At 37.1% G+C, this 17,691-nt stretch overlaps 1 protein-coding gene across 3 annotated transcripts in view; it reads right to left on the reverse strand.

Annotated features, from left to right (window-relative positions):
• Nucleotides 1-17,691, reverse strand: part of pde2a (phosphodiesterase 2A) — a 224,639-nt gene that overhangs the window by 67,216 nt on the left and 139,732 nt on the right. For all 3 annotated transcript variants that reach the window (XM_088639301.1, XM_088639303.1, XM_088639302.1), the window contains exons 3-4: nucleotides 12,411-12,500; nucleotides 6,119-6,210 (exon numbers count right to left, since the gene is read on the reverse strand). In XM_088639301.1, coding sequence (XP_088495427.1) covers nucleotides 6,119-6,210; nucleotides 12,411-12,500 — 182 coding nt within the window. The remainder of the gene's footprint in view (nucleotides 1-6,118; nucleotides 6,211-12,410; nucleotides 12,501-17,691) is intronic.

Here is a 17,691-nt window from a genome sequence, read left to right on the forward strand (position 1 = left end):
ATCAACAGACTGCTCAAGCCAAACTGCCCTACCACATTACCTGCCTCATCACAACTTTGCAACACATTCTTAGATTTCTTTAGTTCTAAGATTGACAACATCCGGCATCACATTCTCTCCACTACGGATATAATTTCCATACCTCCTCCCTCCTCATCCAACTTCTCTGGTTCCTGTCTCTACAGCTTCTCTCTTCTTGACTCAGCATCCCTAAACAAACTAGTTACGCGCATGAAACCCACCACATCTATTTTAGATCCCATTCCCACCACTTTATTCCAGTCCTGTTTCTCTTCTCTCTGTCCCATTGTCCTCAATATAATACATGAATCCTTGAGCACCGGCATTGTACCAACGGTCCTCAAAACTGCTGCTATTACCCCCGTGCCAAAGAAGCCTAACATGGCTCTCGACAATCTTAACAACTTTCGCCCCATCTCCAACTTACCCTTTCTCTCTAAAATTCTAGAACGTGCTGTCACACTTCAGTTACATAACCACCTCATGACAAACAACCTTTTCGAACCCCTCCAATCTGGCTTCCGTCAACTTCACAGCACAGAAACGGCCCTGGTCAAAGTCACCAACGATCTCCTTATAGCTTCTGATTCTGGTTCTCTTTCCATACTCATCCTTCTTGATCTCAGTGCTGCCTTTGACACTGTTGACCATAACATCTTACTTTCTCGTCTCGAGACTGTGTTTGGAGTCTCTGACACTGCCCTCAAATGGTTTAAGTCTTACCTCACTGATCGCTGTCACTTTGTCTCTCTCAATGGGTACAGGTCTGAAATTGGTCTTGTCAAATCTGGTGTCCCCCAGGGCTCAATACTGGGCCCCTTGCTCTTCAGCATTTACATGTTCCCACTTGGTCAGCTTTTAAGATCACATGGCCTCAGCTTTCATTTTTACGCTGACGATACTCAAATATACATCCATACCGAACCCGACACTGATGTGGCTGTCTCTATTAAATCTAATTGCATCTCTGACATAAAAATTTGGATGACTCAAAACTTCCTTCATCTTAACTGTGACAAGACTGAAGTCATGCTTATTGGTACCCCCCATCAACTTCGTAAAGCCAGTCCTGTAACCCTGTCTTTAGATGGCTCTGTACTTGAGCTTCAATCAAAATTGAAAAACCTTGGGGTTATATTCGATTCTGGCTTACCATTCGACCCACATGTACAGCATACTGTCAAAACATCTTTTTTTCACCTTAGAAATATCGCAAGACTACGCCCTATGCTATCATTAACTGTGGCTGAAAAGCTGATCAACATATTTGTATTCTCTCGAATTGACTACTGCAATGCTCTACTCCCTGGGGTATCTAAATCTACTCTGAACAAGCTGCAGTATGTCCAAAATTCAGCAGCCAGAATCCTGACCAGGTCTAGTGCAAGTGTTCACATTACTCCTATCCTGGAGTCCTTGCACTGGCTTCCGGTCAAATTCCGCGTAGACTTTAAAATCCTCATGCTCACCTATAAGGCTTTACATGGCTTGGCACCTCAATACCTGTCTGAACTTTTATCGCCCTACTCCCCACCTCGCAACCTCCGCTCTTCAAATTCTGCCCTCCTTACTGTCCCCCAAGCCCGTCTACATTGTATGGGCGACAGGGCCTTCTCCTGCTATGCCCCCAAGCTCTGGAACTCTTTGCCCAAGGATATTAGAGAGTCACCTTCTCTAAACTCCTTCAAATCCAGACTCAAAACCTTCTTCTTCAGAAAAGCCTTTACTTAACTGGTTCCATTCTTCACCCCTCTGCTCTTCTTAATACCACCTTCCACGGTCTCCTCTATTGTTATTGTTGTATTGTTGTAATTATAATTGTCTCCTATCTTGTGAAATCTTCTTATTTATTGTTGTAGTCTTCTTATTTATTGTTATTGTCATCCTGTAAAGCGCTTTGAGAAGCCACCTTTAAAGGCGCTATATAAAATAAAGTTTATATATATTATATTAGTAAAAATATAGAATGGAATATGTCAAGTCATTGGTCCAAAATTATAGTGCAGCACAGCGAATCCAGTGGCAGTGATTTTACAAGAAACTAGTATTTTTAATACAGTATAAGGTAGATGGACTACATTTGTCATTATGTATGTATAACATTTAAAGGTCACAAATCTATGTAAGAAAGTAAATTTCCCTGCAGGCACCTCTTTCTAGAAGCTATTAAAACTGAAGATGAATGATAAGCTCTATGTTTGGTCGACTCAAACTAGTGCTTTAAACTGGCAGACTTTGTTTTATATATACTGTATAACCACAGGTTATTTAGATCAGATCACAGAGTAATGTGAACAACAGGCCTTTTCCAAATGGCTTTAATCTATGAGTTATTTTAAGAGGTGTATTTCAAGAGCCTGGAGAATAAAATAGCTCTAGACCGTTATTAAGCTATAAAATCATTGACAGTACATTTAATTAATCTGATAGTATTTAATACTTATATTTCTAAAATGAGTCATGACAAGTTTAATTTCTGTGAATAAGGCATGCAGTCTCATAAAAATTCTCATAATCCCTTAGCAGATCTTTTTTAATGATAATAATAATCATCATTATGTGTGATATTCTGATTTAAATAGATTGAAGGCCGATACAATGAATACCTTCTGGGTTAATGCGGCTGTTAAGGGTGTGTCATAAACACTTAACTCATACTCTGGATCCAATATCTCTCTGTAACATTGTAGAAAATCACTGGGAATAATACACTACATTAATGGCAGCCTGTTTTTGGTGCTGTACAGTAAATATGGCTGGAAAACTATCTCAATGTACATATTTACAGTTTTGGGGAACTCGGAATGTAATCCTGCACAGTTTTAGGAGTTCCTACAATCAACCACCATTATGCTTGACAGCTGCTTGCTAAAGCATCAGTCTCTGTAGTGACCAACCATAACAGCATATTATAACATGTCCAAGCACATTATACATCTAAAAAAGCCATAAGCATTATTTCATTCAACTACAAAGAAAGGGCTTTGAATTTTCTCAAAGACTGACCAAGTACATCCATGATTATAATTGTATTCGGAAGATTTTCTGCATTTACAGGCTGTGTGAGCCTGTGAGCACAGACTGTTTTATTCAACATAAGTAGTGTTTTAGTTTATCCCGCAAATGCAATCATAACGCAGCAGTTTAAATCAAAAGTGATCTAGCCCAATCTTTTCTGAAGGCAAATCATCTGAAAAAACACATTTTGTGCTGTGCCCCACAAAGAAGCATGGATGTTGCTGTCAAAACCCACAAAGCCTTTGCTTCCACAGTGACACTTCTGGGAAGGACCCAAAAAAGTGCACACTGCAGCTACAGGCAATTTCATTATTCATGAAGGAGTCTTCAGGAATGATTTGTTGTCAAGATTACAGCACAGTCAATTCCTTTTCTAATACTGTAAGATATAACTGTATGGTGCCAGATGGTTTCAAAATGGAGGTTCTCTTTGCCGAACCCTATGGGGAAAGTACTCAAGCAATGCTCCTGTGTGGTGATAAGGGGAATTTAGAATGTTATCTCTTTGGCTGAAGCATTAAATCTAGACCCTATGCACTTTGCAGACAATAAATATTCCCAATACATTTTGGGAGTTCATCTCAGATAACGACTTAGTCCCTGAAGATGTATTCTTCTGAGTTGTGGAAAGTGTCCATACTAAAAATAAGAAACACTTTCTAAGTCTGTAACATGCGACCTTACTTGACAATCAGCTCTTGTCAGTTATATGATCTATGGTATCTGACAGCCTGCCGTAGCCCCTAGAATTTAAATGTGGGAGCCAGGAAAAGCAGATGAAGTTTACATCTTCTCACCCACATGCTTCCCCTTTTCCAGACACTGACAGAATATTTGGTAGGAGGAACACATTTCTGTACAGAGGTCAAGATCTAGTCTGGCTCAGAGCGAGAAATGGGAGCAGACGTTATAGGAATACAATTTATAAAACATCCAATGGTTAGAATAAGATGAACCTGCTGCACAGAGTTTCTTGATTTTTTTAAAAATGCCATGTTCATGTCTCTTTTGCCTTTTCAAACAAGTGCCATACTGGAAAGTTGTACACAAGGGGAGAATATTATGACATGAATGCACTGTCAATCCTTTGTAAATACACTTTGCTTATTTAAAATAGACTGCCAGAAATGGCTTGAGAGTTTCTCCAGGCAAGATTTATAAAAAAGGGGACTGCTAGAGCTCAAACTTTTAATTGGAACATTGAACCAAAGTGAATCAAGAACAGAACTGAGATCAGCAAACCTATCAATGCCGTGGCCCAGCTCACATCTACAAAATCAGAAAGGTGAGGTAAAGAATGACTTTTAATATGTTCATTGAATAACTAAGATTTAATCGACAACTTTGCAAGTTATTCTGTTCTGTTTATGACTAAACGTGTCCAACGAGCAAACGAGCAGAGAGGAATTTAAAAATGAAATTCGACACTGCATATAAATGGACCCTCAATAAAATTAATGTTTATAATGTATATCTCTGGTCAATATAGCCTGCTTGCCTAAAATATAAATTGAAAATACATAAATACAACAACTGTTTTTTTTAAATTAGTTCTAATAGCTGTTTAAAAGGAATACATTGAGTGGTTTTAATCCTTTTTAAGATAGAACCTACTGTACATCACCACCATTTTAATAGAGAGGCTCTTGTCAGGATACTGATGACTGATTTACAAACAATTAGATATCAAGAATTATGTCACAAATAAAACAAGAGCTTAGGGAGATCAAAAGACGTAGGAACCTCCTATTATAATCATTAAACAATAGCCATTTGAATTTTAACTGAAGTATCCACATTCACAGGAGGAAATAAAATGTTCCACTGCTTATTAGTCTCTCATGTCTCTTGGGAGCCTCTGGGACTCATCAGCAGGCTGAGGTTAAAATGTGGCACCCCTGTGACTCATAAAACCTTTTCCGGTTTATTAATTTGGTGACAGCTTTTCATTGAACAGATGCGACGATCAAGATTTACAGCTCTGCCATTCAGACTGAGAGAATGAAATAAGACAGCCAAGCAATTAAAGGGAATGCTTTAATCAGTCCCTCTTCCCTTTTCTTCCATACCACATTATTAACCGCTTTGGAAAGTGCACCTGCTTTTGGTATTCAGAGAGGTCAGAGGTTCTGGACTGGCCTTCTGAAACAGCCACAGTTTCCAAGCAAAATGCAAGCAATGCAGAGTTGCAAACATTCCCTGTGTTTCACCGCTGTCAAATAGCCTTGGAATAGCTTCTGTTCTCTTGTAAAAACTGAAATATGGCAGCCTTCTGAGTGGCTCAAACAATAAAGATGCTCGACAGAGAATCGTTTGAGCTGTATGACCGGGGGTCACGGCATGGGCCACGTGACTAGCCTACTGTGACTGGGATTCACCAAGTCATGGCGCCCAATTGGCTGAGTGCTTCAGAGGTTTGGGTGGTATTAGTTGGCCAGTGCTCACTCAGGTCTCAGTGACGCAATAAGCCCTGTGACCCTTGGATTGCTTGCAGGCATGCAATGCTGTCAGTGAAGGATTGGCTTTCCTCCAGTCAACACCAAACCTCTGCTTACTGTAAATGGCTTAGTTGCCTGTGGTTTGCAGTGTGTAAAAAGAAAAGTGCAAAGGAAGCTGGACCAGAGTCATCTGTATACACTTTTTCATTCTTCCCTGTGTGCAATTCTGGGGGTTGTAGCTCTGAGCCAAGATGAAAAACAACACACTATTGGCTATTCCAGAAAGAATTTTTATAGGAAGGCAAACTGCTCTATAACCACAATTAATACAACCATGATAAATACTAGGTCGTGCCTGCCTTGATACTGAAACAGAAATGAATGAGACTAATCAAGAAGCAATTATGTAGTTTTCAACTGAATCTCAATTATGACAACCATCATTGTTGGCATTGTCTACTCTTATCAATTGTCAATGGATTCTTTAATTGCTTTTCTATTCACATGTTTCATTTTTTATACAAGGAGCTATTTTTGCTTATATTCAGAAGAGGCTGTCATATTCTCTGTCACTAAAATATCAATGTTTCTTGCTCTTAGACACCTGTCTGAGAAGTGAACGCTGTGTGTCTAAAACCTACCTGAGCTTTCCCTCGGTGGGCAACTCATGGGGAGGGTCTTCACAAAGCAGTCTGTTGGTTTCAACATCCAAGACATAGATAAACACATTCTCCTGTGAAAAAGAAAGAAGAAATGTTTCTGGAGCGTTTGATCAAAACATTGTTGTGGTTGGAACTTCTTATTTACTTTAAACATCTCTAAGACTGGGATGGGGTATCTTGTAATGAAAATAACACCCATTTATCTAACAAGTGTAAGTCAAGACTTGAAATTGAAAATCACATTAATTCTTTGCATTGTCTCCCTGTTTTGCAAGACTCGTATTTCATTGTGTTCTATAGGGACATGTGGAGTTGAAAAGTGCCACATACAATAATTATGGACTCTCAGGGACCAATCCTTTTTATTTTATGCAGTGTGGAGACACTGTTATAATTATGTGTAAGTCAAACAGAAAGGAAGACTAACAGATTTTCTCTTTACAGCCCAAAAAACAAATACAGATAAGGGCTAAATACTTAGATTTAGGGAACTGGTGGTGTTGAGACCACTGCTCTTCCTTTACTGTATATTACTGATCTAAATTCTGGTGTACTTAGTAATAAACTAGGCAAATTCACAGAGCACACCAAAATATAAAGATGTGCAAACACTATAGAAGCTGCAAAAGAAATCTAAAAAGAACAAGAGAAACTTTAAGACTGAGCAAACACCTGGTAGGTGACATTTAATGCAGACAGGTACACATTGGTTTGGTGAAACAAACTGTAGATATATAAAGGGAAACACTGTGCTTCAGGAATTACAGTATTAGGTAGTAATTTATTATAATGTGTTTTTATTTCTGTTATCATTAGTTATCTATAATGTATAGACACAGTAATGTGTTTCTCTTGACCCATTACTGACATCTTCAAAGACTTCATGGAAAAACATGAACAAGGAAAGCAGCATAATTTATTACAAAACATTACAACCTACCAAACGTGATAATGGGCCAATCCAAAGAAATGCTACCGGATAATTTCCTGAGTTTAAAAGGATGTACTGCCCTGACAGACTGAAGAACTGAATCTGTTTCATATTGAATAATGTAGACTACAACAGGACCTACAGTAATTCAAGCAATCAAAATTATTTATTTTTTAAAACTTATTAGCCTTCTTCAGAACCAACAGGGAAACATTAACAAAAGGGCACAAGTGGAAACTAAAGAAAAGATTTAGAACTGGGGAGGCACTTTTTTACACACAGGGATGTGGGAGTCTGAAAGAAGTTTTCATGCCATGTTGTTGAAGCTGCTGCCCTGGCAGTTTGGGTAGAAACCACTAGATGAAATCCTTGAACCACGCAGTAACTACAGTAGCAAAAAAAGAGTGAAACAGACCAAGCAGCCTCCTCTTGTTTGGAACATCTTGTGTTCTTACAACCTGACACTGCACAGGCAATGACCCTGACTTTGAATGTCTAACTACATTATCACTACATTGGAGATTTACCTCCTTGTGCCATTAAAAAATGGTCTCCAAGGACAAAGGTTTGCCAGTCATCACAAAGTCCAACAGGAGGTGCAATTGTAGTTTAAATAGTAACCAAAATGCTTCTGTTAGGACAGTGTCAAGAAATCACTTGGAATGCAAATGTTGCAAAAGAGTAGCTTGTTTTATGAATTGAATTTACTTGTTGACATACCCTTGGATTAATTGTCTTTTATAAGGACATGGTTAAACAGAAAATAAGCATTGGTTACAGAGTCTTGATAAATGACATAATTTGAAAGATAAGAGTTAGGTTGAGCAAACACTATTTGGAATACAAAAGATCAATGTAGCTTTTTCCTTGCTGCCACAGATCGATACTAATGCATATACATTTCACATACTGTAGCTTGTTTCTTTAGGAATTAATAAGCTTTCAAATATATAGTGTACATAGGTACCTGTACTTTCTCACTCCCCCACTAGAAAATATCTGAATATATGAATATAGATAACATGTGACAGTGGAATTTAAGAGACTTCAACTCAATTGACCTGAACGAAGCACAAGTCGACTTTGACCAGCCCCTTCAGCTCAAGTCCCAGGAGTACTTCATTTTGTCTAACTCATTCCACAGTGTTTGAGATGCCATCAGTGATGACTAGATACGTGGCTTTTTATTCATTTTAATTTACATAAGATAATAAAATGTCTGCTCCTCAGTACAATGCACTTGTTTTTCATCTCTGCAGGGAAGGCTTCAGATTAAATCATAAGAGATATGAATCTAGGAGTATCAGTATGCATTATGACATTACATGTATTGCCTGCTATGGAAGATGAAGTTATGGACATAAAATAGGTGAGGCTATACACATGTGGCAGAAACGGGGAATGGCAGATTCTCTAACTGCAATTTGCTGGGGATTACTGAACAATTAACAAAGATCAGAGAACCTACCATTAAGTGGTTGCTTTATCACTTTATCAGACATTCAAAACAGTTCAGATTGAATTTATACCTCAGTTGCTGAGGTGTCTTTTGCTCGTCTTGCACTTAGATCATTTACACATTTTCTCAGGCAACTAATTTTTGCAACTATAACAACTCATGTGTTGCAATACCTGGTGAATTTATGAAATCACATAACTTAGGCTCTATTTATATTACCCGAAAATACCAATAGTATTAAAATAATCAACACTACCCAAAGAGCTATTGATGTAATTCTTAGACTGTTGCTGTTTTCATTGCGCATCAGTATACAGTATGTGTATGCATTAAATTGACTGCCATTTACAAAATATTTTTCCAGCTCATTTTACCAGTTTTATTAGTACTTGTGTTACAGAAGGAGAGCATTGAAGGACTTCTTTTATGTGGTGTGTTGCCATCTCTTGGAGATGCCCAGTACAGTCAACAGAAAAAAGGTGTAGTAGAGGTATCATAGCATCACACTACATTGATGGAATACTGTTACCCAGAACAGTACTGTTAATTACTTGGAGTCATCATGAGGGGACAGCAAATGGCTGTGTAAGTGTTGTAGGCTCTATTTTAATAATTGTGACTAAAGACGAACTTACATGATCTTGTGAGGTGCCATTTCTTTGGGATGCAAAGTAACAGGTAAACATTTAATTCATGCTGAAAGGTAAAGAAAAGAAGGTGTGTGAAGGAAGCTCCACACCCAAAACACTTTACTTTTCAGCATTAAATGAACCTTTAATTGTTCCTTTGCAGCCTATGCATGCTGACACAGCGCCCTACTCAAATTTCCTTGGGAAGGTTACAGTGCTGCCACCATGCTGTGTGGAAAGTGCACTTGCTATTTATCCATAGATTGATCTGTCAGTGGTTCTGTCAGAAGTTGACAACATGCTGAAGCGAATAAAAGGTGCTCCAATGTGTTGGCAATTATAAATCATTTTCATCTGGCACAGGTTTGTGAGGTTTGACTTGAAACTAGAACATATGTGTATAATTTCAAAAAATGTATGACATTTTCTAATTTCACTTAATAATTAATAACAGGAATTATACAGCACTTTTCCCAAATTATCCCAAAGTGCTTTTCACAGGAGACGATCCAATTCACCCTACAGTGGTTACTGCACCCACTTGTGTGACATGTAGCGGCCATTTTTTCCTCACTAACTGAATTAAGGAGAGCTTTAGGAAGGCCAGATTGTTAAAGAGAAATTCAGCCAGCAAACCAGGGTTAACACTTGTGTTCACACAGTGCCATGGCATCTTTAATGACCAAGTTGTCAGGTCCATCAAATAATGCCACTTTCTATTGCACAATGTACCCTGTCATCTTACTAGGACATTAGATTTGGAAATTCTGATGTAGTTGGAGGAGTGCAGCATACAGGTCTGCCTCGTGTGTCAGCTCTGACAAGCTCAGGCTACAAGTTTATAACACTCTTGCTGTGCAATTGTTTTGGAAATGAGCAAATGACTGCTTGTGCTGAGCACTAACATGACCTCCTTTCCTCTCCAGTACCCAAAGCCCACAAATATCCTCCAAAAATATATAATGAATAAACATTACCATAGCTTCTAAATAGGCTCTTTCCAGCTGGAAGTTACATTTTCCTTTTCATTTTTTTAACAGGAGCTTGCTCTCCATTTGGGAAGATAAACTGCTGAAATTTAAATTAAAAGTATCTGTCATCATTGCAATAAAAAAAACAGCATTATAGTGTTACTGGAAAGCATGTTGAGTTACCACTCTGTCTGCTTTAATAAATAAAGAAAATTGCTACTAAATGAGTGAACTTAAGGTATATTTCTACAGTGAATTATTACTCATTAAAAGTCTAAATTTATGCAGGTATGAAAGATTGCCCTTTAATAACATTAGGGGGATATTTATATTATAACACAAAGTAAAGATGTGTTTTTAATAATTCAAATATATTTAATCTCTAAATAAACATCTCCAGAATGTTACATTTAGAGAAATTCATCCAGAGCATAGCCCTAGTTAAAACCACCATAGTGAAACTGTCATACACTTCCCATGAAATCAGTGAGCCATTTTCTGAACTGGACTGAAGTGGGAACTGTCAGTAGTGTATATTGTAGGCAAGCTGTCTGTCTGCAAAATCTAAGTGTTAGACATTTAATTTGATAAAAAATAATATCTTGGGAATGTGAAAGAGAATTTTGATTGTTCAAAAAGTCTTAAGTGCCAGTCTCTCAGACTGTTCACCTCCCTGATCTAATTGATAATGAATGCTTTATCAGTTACGGCCACATTTAAATCTAAATTAAGTACCAGGCCAGTGAGCATACAAAATGGAACATTATGCTGCTGTCTGATTAACTCTCAGGACTACAAACACAAAAACATCTTGGATTAAAGTGGCATAAGCCTTGTTTTAATTAGACCGGGCATTGAAACATTGTATTTGTAAAAGGGTTTTGCATTACAGAATTAATCTGTTTTTTTTTCCCTAAGATTTTCAGCTCCAGCGAACTTATTCCGATGACTATATAATAATCAAAGAAAACTTTTTTGATATTGTAGAACCATTTTTGTGTCGATCAATTTAATTTGCATTACCGTGTCTGTCACGTGTGCTCTCTGTGTTTGCATAGGGTTTTGGTGGGTCCAGATTCTTCCCACTTTCCAACGATATGCTGGTCAGGTTAATTACTGCCTCTGAATTGCCCTTTTGTATGTGTGTACTGTATGTGTGTCTTGTGTATAGTTCCGCTTTGCTTCCCAGGATAGGTTTCAGGTTATCATGACCCTCACCAGGAATAATCCTTTTTCTGATAATGGATGGATGTCATGCGTGACTGCCCAACAGTTTAAATGCTACGGTCCTGAAAGGCAAAACAAACTTTCCATCAAAAACACAGAGTGCATTTCTCATTAAAAAAAGGGCTTGCTTCCAGCAGTGCCCACAGAGGGTAAGCTTTGCTATAACAAACCCTTATAATTTTACTATAGCACTGAGCATTATTTATTTCCACCTTATTCCTTCATGTTTGATAGCCTGTATTTTGCATGCATGTCAGGTTTACATTTCTAGTTTTTTCAAATGGTTTTATGAGGGAGTTTTCCAAATTAATCAATTTGACAGCTGAATTGATGACACCCACATCTCTTTGTTTTATTTAATGAATAAGTTAAGAAATTCATCCCATTGTGTAAAGGATTGAAAGTCCATTATCAGGACATGTGAGATCATCGTCATGATTTGAAACCACAACATACAGTATGTGACAATTTGATTCCTTGGTTAAAATATAAAAAAAAAAACTAAACAAACCTGCTGTTTAAATCCTAGGCAGTTTAGGATGAGCTCTCTTATCCATTTGGATTCCTATTTTTGTTTGTCCATGTTTTTGGACAAAAATATGTCCATTGTTATTGCTGGATTTTAAAAACACTGGTCATGCTTTCAATTAACTACTATACATTTGAAATATTTCCAAATAAACAGATGTTAAAATTTATGAATTGTTCAGAAGCTATACTATGTTCCACTAGTATTCTAACAGATGCTTGAAAGAAAATTGTTTTAGCTACCTTAAAATGTCCTTCATCTGCCAACATTATTATTAGAACATTAAAGTTCGGAAAATATATATCGTCCTTTTATTATTGTGTAGTATTTTATTTCCAGCAGCATAGTATAGTTTTGTATAGCATACCAGTCACAATAACAAAGTGAACAGGCATATCAAGATAAAAAGAAGATCTGAAGGAACAGAGACAAATGACTGCTTCAACAAATAGAGGAGTCATGTTCATATTTTCAACGTAAAGGTGTAGTTGGGGGCCATTTGTTGCCACGGTAATGAATACCTACCACTTTTGGGAGCACCACCTCCAGTACATCCTTGATGACTTCTCTCAAGGAGCTGGTTTCAATTACGGAGCCAAGGCTCAGCAGAGCATCCTGGGAGGGAAACAAAAAATGGCGCAGAACTGCATTATTTACCACAACTCAAAAAAGAGAACTGTTTTTCATTTTTCTGTGAGAGACTGGTGCCAAAAATTCCAGAAACAGAAAAGCGGTTCAATTACTGTCAGACCATTCACAACCAGAATCCAACCCTACAAACTCCCACAAATGACCCACACTCTTCCTAATCAGGCTCCGGTCTTATCCAATTCCTGTACATGCCGACGCATTAACTGATCAACCAATCAGACCTCTCCTTTATCGCTACCTCCCGGAATACTGAAGACCTCACAACCTTCACCTCAACGCCCAGTATTGGTTTTCACCAAGTGAAGCTCCTCGTCATCAAAACAAAGGTAAACCCATTGAATCTTTTTTTTTATTTCAAGTTATGTACGAAGTCCTTGGCATATAATTAATAAAAACTTGGAAATTTTGTAAGAGCCCACTACTATAACTACAATTTAAACAAATGTGAAATGACAAGTAAATTTACCTCAACAGATTAAACAACCTTAGGGGTATTTCAACCTCTGTCAACAACAACTTCCAAAATCATAACAGAGAATTCCAGAAGGATGTTATGTTTTTAAACCTGCAAGCAAAATATTTTGCTTGTTCTGTACAAAAATGGTGCACTATGTTTATGTACTCCTGACAAAGTAAAAAGTTTTAAATGTCCATATCTTATTATTATTGTCTATTATTTTGTGTTTCAAATTATGGTCTTAAATTATGAGCAACTATTTTAGGTTATGTACTTTTAATAACACCTGCACAAAAATGAGCTGGGTATTGAAAAATCAAAACTATAAAATCAGGAGCTCAGAAGATTGCTTACAATTCATGTATTTATTATATATTAAGAATTACCCCTGTTAACATAACTGGAACAGCCTAATTTCAGTAGACACCATATTCAATGAAACTGGAATAATAACATTCATTAATGTTTTTCTTAAAGAGCAAAAAAAGATTGTTACCCTGAAAAAGATTCAAAAGTATTTAATAATGCACAAGCAGTATAAAGAGACTAACACTGCAGCTTGCTGTGAACTTAATTAACTAGGGTCATGGTGTCTTCATCATACACTATCAACGCTAGCTATTGCTATTGATTAGTTGTGGTAATAGTCAAATAATTAACATTGTTATGAGGCTCACAGAGTGAAGGCCAAAGTGATCAACTGGTTGTTAGAACTGATTAATTGAATGGTTTTGACCCTGGCAATACATATATTAAAAGGAGGACTGAATCCAGTAAGGACTCTGAATATGACTGAATATGCTTCATAAACCTTAAAAAGGGAAACAAATAGTCCTATATTTGATCAAGCATTGTTAGTGGTGTTATGTTTCCTGTTACATTTTTTTTCAGAGGGGCTTAGGAGGCAGCAGTGTAGAGCAGTGGTGATGGGGCCGGGGCTCATAAGCAAAAGGGTCTCGTCTGCTGTAGTGGTGTACCCTTGGGTAAGATGCTTCACTCAGATTGTTCCAGGAAATTTCCCAGATATTTATACTGTCTGCCAAATTAATAATAATTTGCACTTTTTAAGTGCTTATAGGAATATTAGACACAAAATATAAGACATAGAAACGACCATTTTAGCAGGTAACTGTAATGGAATTGTAATCAAAGAAAATTGTCTAAATAAAAACGATAAGATAAGATAAGATCACTTTATTGGCTATATACAATTTTTCTTTTCACATACCCCAGTTTGCTCTCATCAGGTTCTGCCATTGTACAGTGCCCCTGAAGCAGTTGGGGTTAATGGCCTTGCTCAGGAGCTCAATGATGGAGTTAACATAACATTAGTAGATAAACTATTCCAGACAGAGGAAAGACAGAAGAGGAAAAGTAGAGCTATATGCAAGAGAATTCAATGGTTTCCACAGAAGGTGCTTGAGGAAAGCTCTAAGCATCATCAAAGACCCCACACTTTGCCCAGATACAGACTGCTCTCTGTCCGAGAGCTACAGTAGCTACTGTAAATAGCATTTCGTAATACAGTACCATATACCTGTGTATGAGTATAATATAATGACAATAAACCTGAACTTGAACTTTCACAAAAAAAACACATTTAAAGGAATAGTGTTAGGAGTATGCTATAGTACAGTAGTTTTCAGCCTTGGTCCTGCAAGACCAGTGTCTGCTCATTTTCATTCCAGCTGAGCTCTACATCTGATGACTTAATTAATCTGCTTGCTTGGTAAGACTTTTATTTAACTTGTTTCTTCGATCTCTCAGAAATACCCTACTTCAAGGGTACAATTTCCAACAAACTCAGTATACAAAACTTCAAGCAGCCTCACCTCATATTATTTTCTGACTTAGCAGCTCTTATTAGTTGATCAGTTTGTGGTGTGACATAAACAGGTGGGGATGACACTGTATTAGACACTATCAGATTGAGCATTTTTCCTTCTGCAAAGGCCTAGTTGCTTATATTTCTGGCATACCTGAATGAGGGCAGTTCTGAAACTCAGAAATTGGTACAGGGTTGATACCATTACAAAGCCCTTTTGAACAACAATCCTCTAGGATAACTGTTGGGAACCACTGCTACGGACTACCAAATGAAGATATGAATTGTAATTCAACATTGTATACTGAAATAACAAATTTCAACATGTTTCAGGCAGTGGAAGATTCTTTGAAATCTTCAAACAAAAATGAAGCCCTTTATCAAATGCTATTAACATAAAAGAGGCAGAGGCATTTCAGAGACTAGAAGAAATCAGGATTAATGTAACCTACTGTACATATTGTACTTAAGGAAACAAAATTCATAACCTATTGACACAACTCTTCCAATAATCACTCAAAACAGTTGTACTCATGGACTCGGGAATTGTTGATGTAGCGCCTAACCAAAAAACGATCAAAACAGAACCAATTAAAGACCAATAAGGAACTGAAACATTTTAGCCCTCATACAGACTATGAAGACCTTGGAGAGACCTAGTATTTAAAATACTCAAAGTCCTTAACATTGTCAACCCAGTGGATTTCTTCAGAATAAACAGTGAAACACAAAGTATGCAAACATTTTCCCAGTCATAACGTTGAAGCTGATACCATGTCTGGCTGAGACTTTCAGATCAATTAGTTACTAACTACCAGACAGGCTAAATAGGCCTGTTATTATTTCTAGCCTTTCTTATGTTCTTATGAAAGTGCTTATTTTCTGACTATGTCCATTCTTCTTGTCACTTTAAAAAAACTTTTAAAAACGTTTCTACAGCTCATAATAGGAAACTAGCCTACGCCATTTCTAATCTGCCGCACGGGAGACAAACTGACAAATTTCTTGATGCTGGGAGACATGAATACCCCCAGTCATGAGACTCAGGGTTTCATCTCTCTGCACCTTATCTTGAGTGCACTTTGGTTAATATGAACCGGAAACGCCAAAAAAATAAAATGATTTTTTTCACATGCTAACTTAATCCATTCACTGTCAATTCACCTCTCCTCCTCTGGCGGAGAATTATTCTGAGGAGCTGGTTTGTTGGCTAGTTGCATAAAAGATAATTCAGCCTGCCACTGCAGCAGGAACTCAATGAAACTGCGGTAAGTCTATATTGATTAGGTGTTGCATAATTTTATTTGAGACATGCATTTTGAAAGAGTACAAAAATAAGCTGAAAAGCAGATTTTGCCTTCACTGCAACCTTTGCTAAGATCACTCAATTTAAAAGGTGAGCTTAATTAAGCAATTTGTGATTTTGCAGCTAATTTGTCAAGATCCACATGCATATCTTCTCCATAGTATTGCTTTGCTCGGTCAAAACCTGCCCTCTAAACAGAAGAGGATTTATGTGTATGCTAAAGAGCTCAAAAGTGATGGATTTGAAAAACGTAATTTATTCAGTTAAGAAAGGAAAAATGAAACCAACTTTCAATATGCTTATTTATAGCTAATACAACACTGCTTAGCAAAGGACAACTGCCCTTGAAAAACAAGAACCCATCTTCAAAAAGTTTAACGTATGCCTTTAATTAACTTTCATGAGCTATAGGTTAATTGTGTCTAGATAAGGTACTGCACAGCTCATAAGCTGTGACCTTCTGTTTCAAAAAGCAAAGTACAAGCCTTTAAATAACCTGCAAGTGCTGACCTGCTTTAGACTCTCACAACACACCTCTAAATGTTTCCCAAGCCATACTTAATGAAAAACAAAGGAGCCAAAAAATCTTAAGACCATAACAGGTATGAAAATAGTTAAATATTCCCATAATCAAGCGCAAAACTCTCTTTAAGGATTCATTAGAAAGTGGTCAATTTACAAGGCCTTTACTTAGTATTATCAGCTAAATGTTATTGCCTTGAGATTCTTCCAATTATTTCAGTAGAAGCTTGTCTATCACTTTTGGGAATCTGTCTAGTACAGGTATATCAAGTATGAATTATAGAGTATACAGTACATAAAGTAAATAAAATGTGAATTCATTTATCTTACATTGTTATGTTCTAAACCAATTTGTCAGTTTTCAGTTAAATTCATGAGTTGTGTGTTTCAACTTTGAAAATCAGACCACATTTAAAAACCTTTCAGGGACATGTGTCACTGCAAATGGCTTCTATGAATTCTCAGAACTGCCTTTGATGTTGTACATACAAGTTAGTTTGACCTGAAAATAAAAAGGTCTCATCATGGATTTTCAAGGCTAAGATGCTACTTTGGAAATGGCCACTTTCATCAGCCTCCTCAGTACTTTAGAAAATCTTGCATTCACTCATTTGCTACTGCGCATTTGGTACAGCACTTTAGCTCAGAAACATGTTATAGTCCTCTCTCAAGAGGACTATATGAGAGAAAATGCCATGCTCACATGGGCATGCAATATGAGAAATGCAGTAATTCACTTGGCAGTAAAATACATCCATCTGAGTACAAATTAAACCAAACAGCAAAAGGATAACCACTTTTTCAGGAATATTAATATTCAAGTTGTAGAGATTAGAGAATACTGGACTTTTGAGTGACATCAAATTATTTAAACATTCCCTTCCTGTAAAAGCCAAACCATCACAAGTTACAGTATGTGTTCTTCAATTTTCTTTGACACAAACGGCTGGCAAAATCCATTATACTATATCAAAAAAATATACATAGAGAGCTACAATAATAAACAAATAAAATCATATGCCAGAGCATCTTATCATAGATGCCA

The sequence above is a fragment of the Lepisosteus platostomus genome, chromosome 7, assembly GCF_059453375.1.
Source record: "Lepisosteus platostomus isolate fLepPlt1 chromosome 7, fLepPlt1.hap1, whole genome shotgun sequence".
NCBI lineage: Eukaryota > Metazoa > Chordata > Actinopteri > Semionotiformes > Lepisosteidae > Lepisosteus > Lepisosteus platostomus.